This window comes from Amphiprion ocellaris, chromosome 22, assembly GCF_022539595.1.
Source record: "Amphiprion ocellaris isolate individual 3 ecotype Okinawa chromosome 22, ASM2253959v1, whole genome shotgun sequence".
Lineage (NCBI taxonomy): Eukaryota > Metazoa > Chordata > Actinopteri > Pomacentridae > Amphiprion > Amphiprion ocellaris.
Genome location: NC_072787.1, coordinates 22,237,507 through 22,257,872, shown reverse-complemented (window position 1 = coordinate 22,257,872; position 20,366 = coordinate 22,237,507). Strand labels below are relative to the sequence as shown.

Genomic DNA, 20,366 nt, shown 5'->3' with positions numbered 1-20,366 from the left:
AGCAAAGATCACTCTTTGTAACAGCACACTACATCATGGCATTGGACCAATCAGCAGAGGCCTGGAACATATCAAACTTTCTCTTTGCTCTAAAGTTGGATAAAGACGGACCTACGGCTCGGTTCTCTTCTCTATTTGTGGTCAAAACGTTAAAACTAACCATGGTGAGTTGATGAAACACACATTTTATGGTTGAGTAGTTGTGCTAAGTGATGATATATACATTTCTTGGAATGTTTTAATTTTTTTTACCACTAATGGGAAAGGACCCATATATGGTAACTTCATTGACCTTGAATTTCAACATGAAAATTAAGCAATTTGAAAAATGTCACAAAGTAAAAGTCTTGTTGTGTCCTTCAATAATAATCTAGGGTTGAAATTTTGAATTTCAAAGTATTTCAGTGAGAGCCTTTTAAAGGGTTAAAGGATCACAATTTTTCAAAATGCCCCAAAAATAAAGTAAAAGGAAAATTCTGACAATTTGAGTGAAAGGGAAATTAAATTCACCTAAAAATCAAAGGATGTTTTCTTCTGTTTCTTTACCTAATTTGCAGTGGCAGTGCCTCCCAATGTCTTCCAAACCTATAGTCACTTTTGTTGGATTAATGTATACTAATGTTGCCTTACAGCAGGAGTGACTGTGAAACTGATAAACATCCTACTCATCATGCTTAAGATAGGCTTGACTGTTAAAAGCAGGTTCTTTTGCATCAAATCAACTGTGCCAACCTGATCTGGGTGAAACTGCAGACGTGTGTCCTACCATGTATAGTTGCCTTCCCCCCATGTTATCTTATCAAGAGTACGACTGCATAGTCAGTTTTTCTTTTTCAGGATCAATGCTTTCTTTCTGGAAGCAAAAGTAGAACAATCAGGCAGCACATCTCGACATCATGTTCACCCGAGGCCTCCCTGCTAATTACCCAAGACACTGATTCACACCCCAACGTACCTCCACAGAGTGTGAGGAAGAGGAGGCAGAGAAAAAGCAGAGCTAATGAAGGTGTCAACAGGAGTTCACCACCCAAAGATGATTTTTATTGGAGCAGGGATTGAACTCATTTGCATTTTGATGCAAACTCGGGGCTGAACAATACGCATCAGTGCCTATCTACTGTTAACAGTCTATGATAAGCCCACAGACAAAACGCAATGATTCGGTTCAAGGTGAACAAAATAACTGAAGGGTCCTGAAACAGATTGCTTTTAACTGATGCCTCCATCAGGCTCCTGGCGACCGTCTGCCAGGATCTTCTCCTCTATGTGATGAAGGAAAGAGAATCCATTTCTCACTCAGAGAATGAGAAATCAATGACCCCGAGATGGATCTGTGTGAAATGAGATATGAGCCTCGCCTCGGAGGATTGGGGCGGCTGACAGCTGACTGACAGGGGTTAACTGACAGGAAGGCCGGCTACAATGGAAAACTGACCCTCTCAGACTCTCACTCCAAATATACTGAGCAGCTAAAGGTTAAAATGCGACATGCCGAAGGCGGCTTGATACACGGAGGCCATCTGTTACTTCATTCCCATGTATTCCTTCAGCGTATTGCACATTAAGTCCCTTTGGCCCTTTACTATTGCCACATCTGTCAATCTTTCTGTATGATACTTGTGGAGAACAGCGGTGGCTGATTTACCTCCCGAAATATGTAGAAACACTAGATCCCTGATTTCAGTCAGAAGCAACAAAAAACGGGTGAATCTGTCTTGCTGGCAAAACTATTTACATACAGCATATATGTTGTCATCTGATGGGATAATGAAATCATTTAGATGTTACTTTGACATGTACCACCTGCAACAATAAAACATAGTTGCAGACCAAGCACAATGCAAGAACCTTCCCCTAGCAGTACAAAAACTGGCCAGGAAAGGTTTGAGGAACATGACCAAGAGCTCAAAGCCAAAATTAATCAAAATTTGATGAAAGTGATGCTACCCTTTGTCTTCTTGGCAAGGAACTACCTCCTTTACAAAGGGGAAACTGTTGTAAATTCTGTTAAAAATGAATATCAGAGCTTTGAAAATGTAAAAGTTTGGGACAATTTTGATCACAAAGAGATTTCCTTTTTGCTTTGAGTGAAGTACCTGTTTTTGTTGTGTTCTCTGATTTGGTCTCATGTAGGGTTTTCTATTAGATTGATGACTGGTCTTTTTGATGTATTTTGCTTGTGGTTCACTGAATCTTCTCTTTTTATCTGGTTGGCCTATATGTGACCTTGTTTAGTTGTCTTGTACATATTTTTTTAACGTCTTGGGGGAAATTTTTTCCTCGTTTCCTTATTGTTTTGTAAATCCTATGCAATACAGGTTATGGCTTCGCTATTGTAGTCAATGTAAGGTACTACATGTTCTGCTTTCTGGACATATTTTGTGTTGAATTTGTGTCATAAGTTGTAAAAAATGATGGAAAATTTTGTGGAAATGGAAGAAGCCTTCCCCAGCATAACAAAAACTGCCCAGGAATGGCCCGAGGAACATGACCAAGAGCCAAAAGCACCAAGTCTTTTCCATTCGGCAGCAGACTGAGGAGAGCATTGCAGATATCCCTCTTTCCAGTAGCATTTTATACCTTCATCTTGGGGATCCCAAAGTGTTTCCAGGCCATATCCCTCCAGTAAATTCTGGGTCTGTCTTTAATGTTTTAAGCTGCTCATTTTAAAACTTGGAAAATTTGAATTAAAAAAACATTAAAATCACACACAAATTGTGCTAAAAACCCAAGATGTCCCAGTCAGAACGTTGCATATCTCAACCAGTCAGTGATCCATGTAGAAGACAGATCCAAATAAAGAATGTGAAATGACAATATTAGACTATTGTTGGTTGCCTAGCTTAGACACTTCAGTGTGTTCATGCTTTATCTAACAAGTGAAACTAGGACGAGGCCTATTTTTACTATCTTATCCACACATGCTAACATTTACAGCTTGTATTTGAGAATCTAAACACACCCTTTATTCCAATAAATACACTTTTTCCTCTTGCGTTTTTGATCCGGTAAAGGCTAAAAGGAACTGCACCTTCAGTCCAAATTCAGAAGTTTCCTGAACAGCTACAGAAAAGCTTTTTGTAAATGCTTGCTGGGTATTTCCAGAATTTCAACATCCAAGAATCTACAGCTTTTATTGGAGAATTAGGGCAAAAAATAAATAAATTTACTGTCTGATCAGACATGCACGTACACGTTTCACTTCTGAACTTTATTCCCCAAGACCTTGTGCGGTGATTCTTGATGATTTTTATGGCTTTCCTTATGAGTGGGACCAATGCAATGATAATTTACACGCTAATTCAGTTAAAACATTACTAAGCAATGGCACGCCTGTGAGCATGTGCATCATAAAGTCATAAAATGTGAAATCTCGGCCAGTGGTTTTCCGTAAGTTGTCGCAAAGTCACGTTTGCTTCTCGTAAATCTTGGATCATGTCTCTGTGGTAAAGTTGAATCATCCGCTTTATCATTTGAAGAATTTCTTATCATTTTGTCATCAGGCGCATGAGATCATACCAAAACCATATACTATCCCAGCTGTTGTTGCTCCTGATATGGCTAATTATCAAGATTGCTGCTACCGTCATTCAGAAAAGAAAAAAAAAATGGAAAAAAAATGGGTGCGTTCGGAGAGATACAGTCTTCACAGGCTTTATAAAGACACACTCGTGCTAACCTCTAAGTGTAAACATGGGCTGCAGACGCACAGATTGCATCTCAAAGCCTCTGTCGGGCCTTTTTGAGAAACTTGGGTCCACAGTAGGCTCCTATCCTTTTTATTTCTTCATCATCCCCCTTTTCCTCTCAGCAGCACTCGGTGTAGGCTTGATCAATCTCGAGGACGTGGCGGACAATGATCTTGAGCGGCAGTTCACACCGAGGAAAGGACCCTCGAAGGCGGTGAGAGCTTTTGTCCGGGAAAACTTCCCCTACAATGACTCCATGTTTTCCGAAGACAGGCTGTATGACAAACCTCACTTTGCGTCCCTCATCGCTGTGGCAAGAGACAACCTAAACATCCTGGAAGGTCCTGCCTTCGAGGACGTCCTCAGACTCAACGATAAGATCCTTAACATCACCGTGGGCAATGGACAACTGGCATTCAGTGACTTGTGCGCCATAGCCGATGGAGAATGCGTCTCCAATGTCATCCTAGACATTCTTAGCTCCAGTGAAGCTGGACCAAGCAGCCTCACCTACCCAGAATACACATACGGATCCAAATCGGTGTTTCTGGGCTTTGTGCTCGGCGGAGTCATTACAGACGGCCGAGGCTCGGTGAGAAGCGCTCGTGCTTTGAAACTCTTGTACATGTTGGGGGATCACGAAAATGAAGCCTCCAAATTATGGCTGAGAGGATTTAAAAGCCTCATGTCCAAGGAGCTGAACCACAATTGCATCGATGTACGTATCACACTGCTACTCATATTGTGTTTATCCAAACTGGTTCCTTTAAGTTAATAACTATATGTAACAATGAGTATTTAATTTGATGTCATGCAAAGTTGGATAACTGAATGGGCTTACTGTGTGGTAACTCAGGGGCCCAAGGGGTGAAGAGTCAGAGCCTCATTATTTAATAGAAAGTAAATCAGTCTATTAAAGCAACACAAAACAACCCCAGACAACACCAAAAATATCTACAAAGAGATGCAAATTGAAGCCAAAGTGATGCAGAAAGATTACAAAGAGGCTCAAAATGACTGTAAACAATGTAAAATCATGTCAAAATGCGAAAAATATTCTGACGAAAAGACTTGAACTAACAAGAAAAAGATACAAATGACCACAACAAAGCTAAAATGATCACAAAGAAGCTTTAAAAATGACTGTAAACAATACAAAATCATGACAAACTGTTAAAAAATTATCAAATTTTAAAAATAATCACAAAAATCCACAAAGCAACCAGAAAAGGATTATAAAAAAAAAAAAAAACCACAGAGAAGCTTTAAAAATGACCATAAACAATACAAAATTATAAAAAGTGATCACAGGTATTTAAAAAAATGATCAAAAAAGAGAGAAACTAACCACAAAAAGATAGAATTGACCACAAAGAACCTAAGGTGACCACAAGGAAACTCAAAAAATGACTGTAAAGACTGCAAAATTGCCACAAAATGATAACAACAACAAAAAAATCAGAGAGACTTGACCAGAAACGGATGTAAATCACCACAAAAAGATAAATATGACCACAAGAATATGTTAAATGACCACAAGCAGATTCAAAATGATCACAAAAGGTGCAAAATGACAACAAAACACTACAAAATCACAGCAAAATGATAAAAGTAATCACAAGTTAATATAAATTACCTGCAAAAAAATGCAAAACAACTATGAAACTTTCAAATTAACCACGTAAAATGTGCAAAATGACCACAAAAGATGCACAATTACCAGAAAGAGACTTAAAACAGTGACAAAGACATATAAAACAAATCCCAAAAGGGTGTTTTAACACAATTAGACAATAAAATAACCACAAAAAGATGCAAAATAATCACCTGACCATATGACCACCTGTTAGCTATCCAATGTGTGGATTTTTATTTTTTTATTCTTTGCATTTCCCAGAACCATTTTGTTGTTTAATGTTTGATAACAGTAGATTAGTGAGTGGAGTTTATGGTGTAGAAAGTGGAGCTGTCAGCATCAAGAAATTCTTTCCAGATAAGGATCCATATAGCAATATATTTTAGATATAAAATAGGACTTATTTCACCTGCATTAGCCCCATTAGATCATCAGCCAGCCAGCGTGGACATTTTTTAACTCCCTTGTCCTGTTTTATGGTGTTTATTCTCTGCTGCCATAAGATAAATCTATAACCAGAGCTTCATTTTGGTCATGTAAATGAATATAGATTATTTAGATTGATTTAGTTATACATACATGTTTATATATATATATTGTTTAATTTGTAAGTTGTTGGTGTTATATAAAGTTACAGTGTCACATCTAAACATGTCCAAGTTACTTATTAATAGACTTTCCTTGACCCAGAAATATGAATCACGTGTATAAATGAAAGAAAACATGTTATTTTAGCTAAATTTAACAATATAGAGCTCAGACAACATCTGTTTATTATATAGCATTTGAAGTAGTTACTGATGTGCTGAACTTTGTGCCTCACCTGTCAATAATCTGAGTACAGTAGCTGCCACAACTTTATGCCATCTTTGTTGCTTCTGCAAATGCACTCTTTTAGAACTTGATAAGTGAGACTGCATGTTTTACAAATACTCACAATGTGTCTAAGCACAGTAAAAAAAAAATCACCCGTTGAAGTAGCCAAGGCAGAAATTGTAACACATTATTATGAAATGATCACATTTAACTTTGAAAATCAGGCAACTTGTACCGAGATGTTGCTTTGGGGACAAGAGACGTTAATTTAGAAAATAAGTGCGACTGATGTGTGACGAAAAGCATTCAAATGCAGCTTTACAGTCAGTCTGTGTGCTTCTGCGCTTCCTTTTTGACATAATGTCCTGGAATCCAAGCTGTGCTGCCACACTGGTGTAACTGCTGTCATGACATCCGTTGTTTAAACTGACTTTAGCGCTCATGTTGGCTTCTTTGTGCTGCTGTGCTCCATTGTAGGTGTCTTACTACACCTCCAAGTCCAAGCAGGAGGAGATTGACAGTCACACCACAGATGGCTTCCCTTTATTCCTCATCACTTATGCCTGTGCTATCACCTTCTCAGTGCTGTCCTGCCTGAGGTAAGGAGTGATCAGCGACTGTCACACTGTGAGCGATTTGCTGACTGCAGGCCAAGTCCAGGACACAGAGAGCTGCCGTTCATCAGCATGAAGGATGCAGCTTACATGCAGCGTAGTGAATGATTTTGGTGTTGTTGTGTACAAAGCAGAACCACTTCATCTTTAGTGGAAGTTCATCTGAATCGCTCCAAAACGGCAAGAAAATTACAAGAAAACAAATCAAAATGCCCCCAAAAAGATGCAAAACAGCCACGAAGAGATGCAAAGTTACCAAGGAAGAGATTTAAATTAGTCCACTATACAAAAAGTTGTTGCTCATCAGTGCAAATCATGCAGTCGAGAACAACTTTAGCATTATTGTGTATAAAATAGAGCCACTGCAAAAAAATATGTCCTTTACAGTGAAATTTTATCACAAAATCACCACAAAGTTTATAAAATTAGGGAAAAGAATACAAAACACCCACAAAAAGATGGATAAATAGCCAACAAAAGAAGCAAAACAGGCACAAAAGGATGAAAAATGACCATAGAGATGCAAAAAAGAGACCTAAATCAGACCAGAACACAGAGAGCTGTTGTTTGTCAATGAGAATAATGCAGGTACTTTTGGTATTGCTGTGTCCAGAATGGAGACACTGTAATAGAAATGCTTCATTTTTCTTGAAAATGCATTACAAAATCAATACAAAACTATTTAAAAAATATGACAACACAACTGTAAATGCCTACAAAGATGCAAAATTACCATGAAAGAGACTCAAAACGGTCGAGTACACAACACATTGTCACTTATCAATGCAAATCATGCAGGATACATGTACTGTAGTCAATAATTTTAGCATTTCTGTGCTAAAAACAAAGCCACTGTAGATAGAAATGTTTAAGTTTTAGTGAAAATTCGTTACAAAACCACTGCAAAACAAAACAACAGGGGAAACAATACAACTGAATATATAGAGATATATTCAACACATAAATATGTCTGTCTTAACAAAATACTGTCAGATCTTTATAATTTTCTGCATATAATGTAAGAAACACAAATGAAAACTATATAAAATTTGGTTTAAAGTGAAAGGTGCAACAGTTATTTATCAATCTCTTGTTTCTTTGTTAATATCTGTGTATATTCTGTTTTACATATATGTCCAAATACATATATATGAGGAAACGAAACAAAAAAACAACTGCATTTTTTAGAAAGTCCATAGTTGTTCCATTTAAAAGCAATTGTTTTATTTCCAGCACAAAGCTTCTATAGAATTGACATGCAGATAACAATAATTTACCACCTTTTGTTCTTGAGATAACTTGAGTTACAAAATACCAGCAATATTTACATAACCTGGGGAACAGCTGAAGATCATAAATCACATTCCTCAAAACTATCTGAGAGCAAAACGTTTCCATAAACTGTATCACAATGTTATCATTTCCACTCTTCATGAGGTCGTGCAGGTCAGACAGAGAGCAATTTAGGTCACTGTGAAACCGCACAGGTTGGAATTTATCGAGATAAAGTTTGGATAAAAATTGCAGCACGTTGTTATCTTTATTGGCGGCATCAATTCGATTTCGTCACCATTCTATCTTTACCTCGTTGGCAGGATGGACAACGTGAGGAACAAGGTGTGGGTGGCTGTGTTTGGCGTCCTCTCGTCTGGCCTAGCTGTCCTGTCCTCCTTTGGCTTGCTGCTCTACATCGGAGTGCCGTTCGTTATCACCGTCGCAAACTCTCCTTTCCTGATACTCGGTGAGAAAAAGCACCCTCCTGTAGATTTAGAGCGTCGAGTATTTTACCTAAAAGTGGCACCATCAGTGCTTGACATTGCAACGACATAAGACAAAGCAAACACTCTTTAAATTAGCTTTAAAGCCACGTCCCAAAATATATTGTAGATGTTTTACTTTTCGACATTTAATCAATGACTGTCAGCATTTGGACTGAACTAAAATGAAAGCCTATGAAAGGTTGAATGAAGGTTTTAATACATTTCTGTGCTTTTTTCACTTTATTTTATATATTTTTACTATCACTAGCAGTATTTCTGCATGTATATTCTTTTAACTAGCCCTGCTTTAGCATCTTAATTGCTAGTTATGTTGTTTTTTGGTCTAGTATCGGACTTTTACCATTATCTAAAATTTGTTTTGTAACATTTTTGATCAGTTAAAGCTGTTATGGCATTTCAAAGATCCACCAGTGGGATGTTTGTCATCTTCTGTTGTACATATAACTGTCCAGATACACATTCCTAAACTTAAAATCAGATAAAACGACTTTAACTGATTAAAAATGATCCCAAACCAAATATCACACTGGACTGAGTTGAACAATAGACCAACATAACTAGCAATTAATACTCTAAAGGGCTAAAAGAAAAAAGAAAAACAACCCAAAAAATATGCAAAACAGCCACAAAAACATGCAAAATTACTAATAAGAGAAGCAAAACAGACCACGACACTGAGAACTGTTGTTTATCAATAAGAATAATGCAGGTTAGAAGTAGTGCAGTGACCACTTCTGTTATTGCTGTGTGCAAAACAGAGTCACTGTAACAGAAATGCTTCATTTGTAGTGCAACTGCATGACAAAATCATTACAAAACAATATAAAAAACATGAGAATGCAATTGTAAATGCCCACAAAGATGCAAAATTACCAAGAAAGAGACTCAGAACAGTTCAGTACACAAAAGGCTGTTACTCATCAATGCAAATCATGCAGAATGCATGTAGTGTAGCGAATAATTTTAGATAAAAATGCTTAATTTTTAGTGAAAACTCATGACAAAATCGCTACAAAACTAAATATTAAATAAATACTGCTTATTGCTGCTTTACTTACAGCAATAAATGCACATAAAATCTATGACAAAAATGCTCAAATGAAGTCTTCGCGCCATTAATTTGACATACTTTCCCCAGGAATCGGCCTCAACAACATGTTCATCATGGTGTCCGACTGGCAGCACACACACGTCAAAGACCCGGTGCCGGAGCGAATGGCCCACACCTACAAAGAAGCCATCATGTCCATCACCATCACCGCCCTCACCGACGTCCTCAAGTTCTTCATCGGCGTCACGTCCGACTTCCCCTCGGTCCAGTCCTTCTGCCTCTACACCGCCACCTCCATCATCTTCTGCTACATCTACACCATCACCTTCTTCGGAGCCTTCCTGGCCCTGAACGGGAGGCGGGAAGGCAGCAACAGGCACTGGCTGACCTGCAAGAAAATACCATCCGACAGACCCGATGGCCGCTCTAAGATGTACAACATCTGCTGTGTGGGAGGCGGCTACGATAAGAGCACTGGAGCGGAGAAAAAACAGCCAGCGAGTAATTTCTTTAAGGATTACTACGGCCCGTTTTTGATCAAGCCCTGGGTCAAGGGGGTGGTAATCTTCCTCTATGTGGCATATTTAGCTGCGAGTATTTATGGATGTTTCCACATACAGCAGGGGATTGAGCTTTATGATCTGGCAGCTGATCACTCCCACGTTACAAGATTCATAAAGAAAGATAGGGAGTATTTCTCTGATTATGGTCCATCTGTGATGGTTATTGTGACTGAGGCCTTCCCATATTGGGATAAAACCAAGAGGCATCAACTTCTAACCTGCATGGAGGACTTTAAAACCCCCAACTTTGTAGATAAGGACGTCTACACATCCTGGCTGGGCTCTTATTTGTCATATAGCCAAGAAAATCATCTAAACCTCGACGATAAAGATGTTTTTCTCAAGAATTTGTCTCCCTTTTTTGAGTTGTTTCCCTTTTTCAAGCAAGATGTGAACCTCACCGGAGATGTCATCTTCGCATCCCGGGTTTTCATCCAGACCATAGATATAAACAACGCTGAGATGGAGATTTATATGCTCAAAGGTCTTAAATCCATCGTGAGCAATTGCAGCGTAGCGTCTTTATCAGTCTACAACCAGGAGTTCATCTTCTACGACCAGTACAGCGTGGTGGTGAAAAGCACCATTAAGAACGTCATAGTGATCACGGCGGTGATGTTGGCCGTATCGATGCTGCTGATTCCCAACCTGCTCTGCTCGTTGGGGGTGGCTTGTTCCATCGGTTCGGTGACCGCGGGGGTGACCGGTTTCATGGCTCTGTGGAACGTCAGCCTGGACTCCATCTCCATGATCATCTTCAGCATCTGCATCGGATTCACCGTCGATTTCTCCGCTCACGTATCGTACGCCTTCGTCTCCAGCAAGAAGCCCAATGCTGACGAAAAGGCCATCGAGGCTCTCTCCAATCTGAGTTACCCGATTCTTCAAGGCACCTTGTCCACCATCTTGGGCGTGTCAGTGTTGGCGACGTGTGAATTCAACACCTTCAGGACGTTCTTTAAGATCTTTTTCCTTGTCATGTTTTTTGGGATGATTCACAGCCTCGTTTTCATCCCCGTCATGCTGACGGCGGTTACATGCAGCTCAGAGGAAAAGCAAGAAGATAAATGTGAAACCACAGAGAAGATCAGCAAACTATGACCAAGAGCTGTGAGGCAGTTTAGATGTGTTCAAAAACAACATTTGCTTTAACAGTGAATGAAAAATCAGTATAAGCAATTGCTTAACATTTACTGAATGATTTAAACAATTATTGATTTCAAAACAACAAAAATTATCCAAATAAATGACACCTTTTAAAAAAATAAATAGGTATATTTACATTGTGTTTACATTTAGGTGTATGTTGTAAGTTATTTGCTTTTATATTCATTCTGTTTTTTTTAGCCCAAATCAGTCAGACTAATCCATGATAACATTGCTTTCATATTTTATCCTCAATGTTTTATTTTTTCTTTCTTTTCAAATTAGTCATTGTGTTTAATTCCATCCCTCTTTTACACGCCTGTATGTGTACTGTGTACTGTATTTCACTGTATGTAAGTTTTGTTTGTTCTCAAGTCCTTTGTACTTTTGTGCTTTGAAAAGTGCATTATTTTCAATATTATTGGAATTTCTAGTGAGTTTTTTTTAAAACTAGTTTTCCATATAATATTTTTTTTTTTGTTTCTATATAGGCTGGGTTTTGATCATACTTAGAAGGAAGAGGATCTATGAATCTGGTGTACGGAATTCCTCAAGGATCATTTCTTAGGCCTCGTAACTTCAATCTGCACTTGCTTCCCCAGATAACACCCACATCTATCTAGCGCTCTCATCGAATGACGATGGTCACGTAGACTTGCTTTGCTGTTGTCTTGAATAAGTAAACAAGTGGCTGCAACAGAAATCTCCTTCAGCTGTATAAGACAAGACTGAAACAGTTACATTTGGCTGCAAAAAAGGAAGGCTCCGCAGTTATCTTTAGTCCAGGGTGATAAAAGATAAGACAGACTTTGTTGATCTCTCACTGGGGAAATTTACAAAAACTGTTTTAAAAAAAGTCATATGAACAATCTCACCAGTTTCACTTCCATAATTTCACATGTGTGGATGAGATTAGTGGAGAAAAGAACACGAAAACTGTTTAAAAAAAGACATTAGAAACACAGAAAGAAAGCTGCCATAACTGGCTGCCACTCACATGGTGAATGAGCAATCAGGGCAAGAAACTGAAACCCAAGATAAGAATCTTGGTGTAATCATTGATGAAGATCTAAATCCTCATTCTGGCTCTTCAAAACAAACTGAAAAACTTTGTGTCCAAGCTAGACTTACAAAAACACATTGGTGTTGTTGTTGTTTTTTTTTTTTAATATCTGTAGCGTGGATTAATACAATGCACTCCTTAGATTATCAGTGTTATTATAAAGTCTTGTCTAAACTGCCTGTATTTTTATTCAATTAAATTCCCCTCTATTTTGGTGTATGCTTTATCTTTTACATGCTTCTATTTTTCCATTTCTTCTCTTTTTACCTGTTTTAGTCAAGAAATGTTAATTATTCTAAAAATGTGTCTACTTTATTGTTTTTACTGAATTCAATTCAATAACAAATTTTTATTACATATTTCATTTTATTTGACTGTAAAGTCCCTCATAAACTTGCTTGCTTGCATTGTTAAGTATATTTTAGGCTTCAGCTACTATAAATTTCATTGGGTTTGTTTCTTTTTTCTACTTGCCAGTGAAGTTTCAGAATAAATTCTGTTCCCTTTTTATGTGTGCTTGTGATATTTATGCAGCTGAAGCTATATAGGGCAAAAGCAATACGGTGAATGACACAATGTTGATCCAACTGTCACTGGGTTAGGGTTAGATCAAAACAACACAAGTCTTATTCAATTCAGTTCAGTCTTATTTATACAGAGCAGATTCACAACGTAAGTCATCTCACAGCGCTTAACCCTTCCTTTAAACCAACCTAAATTTCATGTTTTGATCATGATCAAGTGAGAAACCTCAATCCAGACTCCTCATAATGACGTTTGAGATTTATGCTGCTGTTATCTGTTTAGTCCAGACTAAATGACAGAAATCCACAACTGTAATTTTATTTCAGGACTCGGTTATTAAATGTCAAAACAATCCAAGCTTTACAAACTCTAAGATTAAACTCTCCACAAGAATCCAAAATAAGTTGGACTTCTACATGAGAGCTTTATTTATTCTTCATCTACTTCCTGAAAAGTTTGGTCACTAAAAAAGAGAAGAGTGTTGTTGTAAACTTACTCTTTCAAATAAATAGCCTCCTAACCCCCTGGAAACCAGTGTTTGTCCTGTTTTTGTGTTGCTCCTCGGTGACCCTAGACAGCCGGGTCATAATGTTTTTTCAGCAACACACCATACTATGACGTTTTTACAATGAGGGTTCTACTATGGAACCAGTTTGACATGTTCGGGTGTTCTTTGTGTGAAAACTCAGAGATTTCAGGTATCAGAAGGTGGTTTTCAACTTTCTTTGTTAACTTTCTGCTTCAACTTTAAATTAAATTTCCTTCACTAAGCCAGCCCTCTGGACTTCCAGGAAGCTGTGTTCCTATTGGCTGTCCAGGTGGCTGCTTGGTGTTATCAGGAACACCTGAGCAGCTAGGTGTTATCAGGAACACCTGAGGAGCTCAGTGTCTTCCTGCTTTATTTAGCTGCAGACAAACATTTCCTCTGCTTCTCTTCACCAGTGAACTGGGTTTGGCTCCATTGCTTTAGTTTGTTCTTTAGGCGTTGGCTTGCAGCTTCCAGCAGTAAAATCATCTTTAATGTGATTCTTGGTGTGTTTTAGGGCTTTGTACTGGATAGTTGTCTTGGTAAATGTGGTTCTTTAGCCACAGTTAGTACATGGTGCTAATGTGTGCAGTGAGATAGTGGATTTGATGCAGCTGAGTTGTGTCTTTATCTTGGCTGTAGTGAGTCTTCAGAGGTTTTTGGTCAGACACATTCTGTATTCTTGTTTGTTGGTTGTCCAGAAGGTAAGAGTTCCTGTCCTGATTCTCTGTTCTCAGAGGTTCTCTGGTAGGCTGCAGGAGACTTTAGCGTTTGGGTTGTGCTAGTTTGGTTTTTGTACGGTTTCATTTGGACGACTATCTTGAGGCCCCTCCATGTGGTTTAGTGAGGTTTTCTGGAACAGTTCTACAAAGCAACCTGCAGCAGAAGAGACTTTGAGAGTTTTTAGGAAGTTCTGGAGAGCAGACTTCAGAGCAGCAGAAACATTTGTCAGCAGTTTGAGCAGGAGAAGGTGAGCTTCAGAGTAGAAATGAGACGGAAACCTTCTTGACCCGTGTGGTGAGGTCCTGTACCAAGAGTTTGAGGAGGTTGTGAAGAGTCTGTAGTTCTTTGGTCTGAAAGCACAAGAAGAGTCGACTCATTAAAGGAGAAAACAGGAGATATTGTTGGTTCTTCTGTCACTCTGCAGTTTCCAGTTTCCTTAGACTGAATATCAAGTTTATATGTTAAATGATTTCCCATGTGAGCCCAAGAAGACTTCAATAAACTCCCTCCATCCCCTGGACACAACACATTTTATTACCATGTTAAATCTTTTTTTTAAAAATGGTTTTGAGTTTTAATCATAGTTTTAGCATATTTTTTTCTCTTTGCTTGTTTAGTTTTGTCATCTGTGTAAAAGGTGCTAAACAAATAAAGTTGAATTGATAAACTGAATAACTGAATAACTCATGATTGTGACAACAGAAGTATTTTCATTGTGATTTAAGGGTTTGTTTAATTTTTAAGGTTGGGGTTAAAATCTTGACAGAAAAAGAAGATTAAAGAAATAAACTACATAACAAAAAGCAATTAAATGAAAGGGGGGAAAAAATTAATACAATAAAACTGTAAAAAAAATTGTTTAAAAAGTATTTTTTAAATGTGTAATTATCTAAAATATGTTTTGTATTTTTTTTAGATGTTTAATATCATTCTTGTTTAAAAAGTATTTCTTGAAGGTTTAACAATCTAATTTAATGTTTTGTATTTTTTTAAATGTTTAATATTGTTCTTGTTTAAAAAGTATTTTTTAAAGGTTTAACAATCTAATTTAATGTTTTGTATTTTTTTAATGTTTAATATTGTTCTTCTTCAACAAGTATTTTTTAAAGGTTTAACAATCTAATTTAATGTTTTGTATTTTTTTAATGTTTAATATTATTCTTGTTTAAAAAGTATTTTTTAAATATGTAATAACCTAATTTAATGTTTAGTATTTTTTTTAATGTTTAATATCATTCTTTTTTAAAAAGTATTTTTTGAAGGTTTAACAATCTAATTTAATGTTTTGTATTTTTTTTAAATGTTTGATATTATTCTTGTTTAAAAGGTATTTTTTAAAGGTTTAACAATCTAATTTAATGTTTTGTATTTTTTTTAAATGTTTAATATTATTCTTGTTTAAAAAGTATTTTTTTAAAGGTTTAACAATCTAATTTAATGTTTTGTATTTTTTTTAAATGTTTAATATTATTCTTGTTTAAAAAGTATTTTTTTAAAGGTTTAACAATCTAATTTAATGTTTAGTATTTTTTTAATGTTTAATATTGTTCTTCTTCAACAAGTATTTTTTAAAGGTTTAACAATCTAATTTAATGTTTTTTATTTTTTTAATGTTTAATATTGTTCTTCTTCAAAAAGTATTTTTTAAAGGTTTAACAATCTAATTTAATGTTTTGTATTTTTTTAATGTTTAATATTATTCTTGTTTAAAAAGTATTTTTTAAATGTGTAATAACCTAATTTAATGTTTAGTATTTTTTTTAATGTTTAATATCATTCTTTTTTAAAAAGTATTTTTTGAAGGTTTAACAATCTAATTTAATGTTTAGTATTTTTTTAATGTTTAATATTGTTCTTCTTCAACAAGTATTTTTTAAAGGTTTAACAATCTAATTTAATGTTTTGTATTTTTTTAATGTTTAATATTGTTCTTCTTTAAAAAGTATTTTTTAAAGGTTTAACAATCTAATTTAATGTTTTGTATTTTTTTAATGTTTAATATTGTTCTTCTTCAACAAGTATTTTTTAAAGGTTTAACAATCTAATTTAATGTTTTGTATTTTTTTAATGTTTAATATTATTCTTGTTTAAAAAGTATTTTTAAAATGTGTAATAACCTAATTTAATGTTTTGTATTTTTTTAAATGTTTAATATCATTCTTTTTTAAAAAGTATTTTTTAAAGGTTTAACCATCTAATTGAATGTTTTGTATTTTTTTTAAATGTTTGATATTATTCTGGTTCACAAGGTGTTCTTTAAATGTGTAATGATCTAGGATATGTTCTCTGTAATTTTGAATAATGTTATTTTAAAAATTTTGTTTAATATCACACGTACATGTTGTGTATCGTGTTGAATTATCTCATTCAATATTTTGTCAGTTTAATAAAAATAAACTTTAAATACATTTAAAGGTTATTAAACTGACAAAATATTGAATGAGATAATTCAACACGATACACAACATGTACGTGTGATATTAAACAAAATTTTTAAAATAACATTATTCAAAATTACAGAGAACATATCCTAGATCATTACACATTTAAAGAACACCTTGTGAACCAGAATAATATCAAACATTTAAAAAAAATACAAAACATTCAATTAGTAAATAAATAAATAAAACGTTCAAAAAGAGCAAAAACAGTGAGCCTGTATAGCTCAACGTGATAAGCGGACGACCCATGAACAGGGGATGGTCCCTGACGCAGCGGTCCGGGTTCGATTCCCGCTCAGGGCTCTTTGCTGCATGTCTTCTCCCAACTCTTCTCCCCGGTTTCCTGTCTTTCACTGCGCCTATCAAAATGAAAAGGCCAAAAAAATAGCTTTTAAAAAAGGTCTTACAGTGTTTTCTAGTCTGAAATGAAAACATCAAGTTGTTTCTTCAAACATTTCCTCTTTCTATATTCTTGGTTTGATTGTAGACATTTACTAAGAACTCATTTAAGAAAAGTGCTTTCTAGATAAAGTCTGCTAGTAGTTGAAGGCATCAATCAAACTAATGTTACCTTCTGATCTCCACAAACTTTACTGTTCAGTGAAGAGAATCAAAGTTTGTTAAGGATTTCTAAAAAACCCACAGGTGAAGGTCTGAGAAGAACTCAGATCGATGGTCTGTTGTCTTCATTTATGAGTACCCAAAAAAAATATTGTTTCTTTGTCTAAAAAAAATATCCAAAAATTCAGCAAAAAAATTACCCAAATTTCTGAAAATTTGCAAAAACTTCAGGAAGAACATTTCAATAATTCCCTAAAAGTTTCCTTTAAAAGCTTTATTTAAAAAAATCCCCAAATTTGGCAACAAAATTCTTGTAAATATTTTCAAAAAATGAGTAAAATTGTTGGGGTGAGAGTAGGGATGGAGGGGGATCTTTATGTCACTGCTGGTTTATAAGATGACTTTAGTTTGCCTATAAAAGTCAAGTGAACATGAAACCTGAGTCTGTATTTTTGTCATATCATCGTTTCAGCTCAGCTCCATAATACGCCGCCCTGAAATACCATTAGTCAGAATTCAGTGGGAGATTTGAACACTGCAATGCTCAGATCTGCCATTCAAACGCCTCATCATCCCAAAACCGGACATAATTAAATAAAGCGACAGCACTGATTCTCAATTTCAGGAAATGGTGTTGGTGGCATATTCATCAGCTGGCAGCACATTAACGTCAAGAACCTGTGCAGATGGCTCACACCTCAGGAGAAGGTGTGATGTCTACCGACCATCATTATCATCGTGACTGATGTTTTAGGGTTTTATTCTATTTTTTTATTGGTTCAATTTTTGCTCTTTAGAGCATTTTGTGCATAATTATAATCCCCTGGAGGCCTCTAAAGGGAAGTGAGAGGACAGAAACGACGTAAAAAGAAAGAGATCAGACATTTTAGATCTGAATAACAATATCAATATAATTTGCAATATTACTATCCTTAATAGTTTGTCCAATATCAGCTTTAGTGTCCGATGTAAGACTTTTATTTTTTTCATGTGTAATATTTCAATGTACAACATTGTCAGTGCAACATGCAATATTTAAAATGACATTTTTTTAGGTGCAATAATTACATTTTATGTTCAATATTTCACTTTTATGTACAACATTGTCAATACAATGTGCATTTATTTTATTTTTAGCTCATTTTTCAGGTGCAATATTTAATTTTCATGTGTAATATTTAAATTTTCATGGGTAACATTTAATTTGCATGTGCAGTATTTTCATTACATGTACAACATTTCACTGCCATTTACAGAATTGTCAATGTAAGGTGCAGTATTTCATTTTCATCTCACTTTGCAGGTGCAATATTTCATTTTAATGTAATTTCGAGGTGCAATGTTTCATTTATTTATTAATTTATTTGATCAGGGACCATGAAGTTATCATAGAGCACATAGAACTGATGCATTGCATATAGAGTGTATAGCATTAAGCTAATTTTCAACTCCCTTCCCTGCTTGGGCTTTTAAGTAAAAGTAGTTAAAGGACCAAGAACACCAACAAAAACAGCACAGACAACATTAAAAACCTATAACCCCTACCCACTCACCCACGCACACACAAACACACACAATGACACAATCCACAGTCAGTTGGACTTTATAGGTGTTATAGGTGGGTATATTCTTGTTTTTCTTTCAACCAATACTCAACTTTTGCTGTAAAAGTTTTTAAATCTGCTATCCTATTAATTTCGTTTGGTAATGTGTTCCAGATGTGACAGCCTTTGATTGAAAAGGCTGTGTGTCCTAATGTAGTTCTGCTTTAAGCTACTTTGCAATTGTTGTTGTTGGAGCTTCTGGTGACCTGCAGGCGTCCTGTCTTTGGAGGAATCCACAGAGTGGCTGTGGCACTGATTTATTGAGGCATTTAAAGATTAATTTGATAAAGCAAAGATCTATGAAGCTTTCAAAACTCAAAAAAATCTTTTATTTAAAAAAAAAAAAAAAAATTAAACAGTGATGCCACCGAACTGTTTTTTTATCTATAATTTTTACGGCTTTATTGTATAATCAGATATCGAGACTGGACAATTTTAATTAGGGCTTTCAAAATTAATGTGTTATCGTGGATTAATTCATCATCATCATTAATCTGTTTAAAATTTTTAACGCAATTAACACATCTGCAGCGCAGAATGACTCAAAATCCCTGAAAAGTCTCTGGCAACGCATTTCGGGCATAGACCGTATATAAAGAAATCTTTATATACGGTCTATGATTTGGGGCAGTTTGTCCAAGTAGACTTGCCGTCGCGCATGCGCAAATGGGCAGTTGAACCGGTAGTGGCAGAGCAAACAACTCAATGTGAGACGGTAAACAGTAGGACCCCCCACTGATTTATCTGCCAGCTGATTAAATCGGCCGATTATAGCCTTTTTCAAAATAATCATCATCCGCCGGGGTTTTGTCGACTAAACGCCGATATATTCCTAATTTGTCATAAAGCAGTAAATGCTGTTAAGTGTCGGAGTCGAGCAGAATGACGTCCTTTAAGTTACAGCCAGGAAACATTACAGGAGTGGACTGAGCTGACAGGTAAGTTTAAAACGACGTTGTGAAATTAACAATGACTCAGCATGTCTCCCGTTTTAGTTAAGAGAAAAAGTTAAAGTTAAAACGATAAACATTACTGTCTGTCTTCAACAACCGTCATGAAGTCACTCTTAGTTTTACTTTGTCAGAAAATACTAGAACACAGTGACCCAGGCTGGAACAACAACTGACTGTGTTGTCATGGAGGAACATTAGTGTCGGACTATTTGTGACCATTATGTATTTAAAATGCAACTCTGTCAAAGATGACATGTTTTGACATCTGAGAAAGGCGTCTCTGGTTTTTATTGTGGTTCATATGAGTCCTGACTTCATGTTAAAGGGCATCAGAGGGCTGCAGAAATAATGTTTTACCACTAACTTCACTCATTATGCTGCTTATATACAGTATATATATACAGAACCTACCTCTAATTTGCAGCAACAAGAAGTACAAGACCAGATGTATTTCATAGCTTATTGTCTCTTTTTTAAGGTTCTATAATTTCCCTGAGGTTTAATGCTTTGTTGCATGTTTTTGTACTTGAAAATTCCTCTCTGTTTTAAAGTTAAACAAATACTAAAGGACAAAGTATTCTAAAACAGTAAAATGTTCTGCTTGTGATTCATATCTTTGTTGTTGTAAGCATTAAGGGACCAAAAAAGAAGTCATTTTATTCATTATGTGTTGT

At 35.8% G+C, this 20,366-nt stretch overlaps 1 protein-coding gene and 1 long non-coding RNA gene across 2 annotated transcripts; one reads left to right on the top strand and one right to left on the bottom strand.

Annotated features, from left to right (window-relative positions):
• Window positions 1–3,317: 3,317 nt before the first annotated feature.
• On the top strand, window positions 3,318–12,578 carry LOC111572709 (patched domain-containing protein 3-like). The gene is made up of 4 exons (XM_023276486.3): window positions 3,318–4,407; window positions 6,619–6,740; window positions 8,351–8,496; window positions 9,675–12,578. Exons 1-4 carry the CDS (start codon window positions 3,694–3,696, stop codon window positions 11,249–11,251), a joined length of 2,559 nt encoding a protein of 852 aa, XP_023132254.2. The 5' UTR covers window positions 3,318–3,693; the 3' UTR covers window positions 11,252–12,578.
• LOC129347959 (uncharacterized) lies at window positions 7,133–9,801 on the bottom strand. Its single transcript, XR_008600324.1, has 2 exons — window positions 9,666–9,801; window positions 7,133–8,514 (listed from the first exon to the last, which is right to left on the bottom strand). It is a non-coding gene; the product is annotated as an uncharacterized LOC129347959 (long non-coding RNA).
• Window positions 12,579–20,366: the final 7,788 nt, after the last annotated feature.

What these genes read in the sequence shown, in the direction of transcription:
- LOC111572709 (XM_023276486.3), top strand. Translation starts at nt 3,694, where the DNA reads ATGGGCTGCAGACGCACAGATTGCATCTCAAAGCCTCTGTCGGGCCTT. An exon ending in TGAACCACAATTGCATCGAT is followed by an intron (nt 4,408 to 6,618) that starts GTACGTATCACA and finishes GCTCCATTGTAG; the next exon opens with GTGTCTTACTACACCTCCAA. An exon ending in CTCTCCTTTCCTGATACTCG is followed by an intron (nt 8,497 to 9,674) that starts GTGAGAAAAAGC and finishes TACTTTCCCCAG; the next exon opens with GAATCGGCCTCAACAACATG.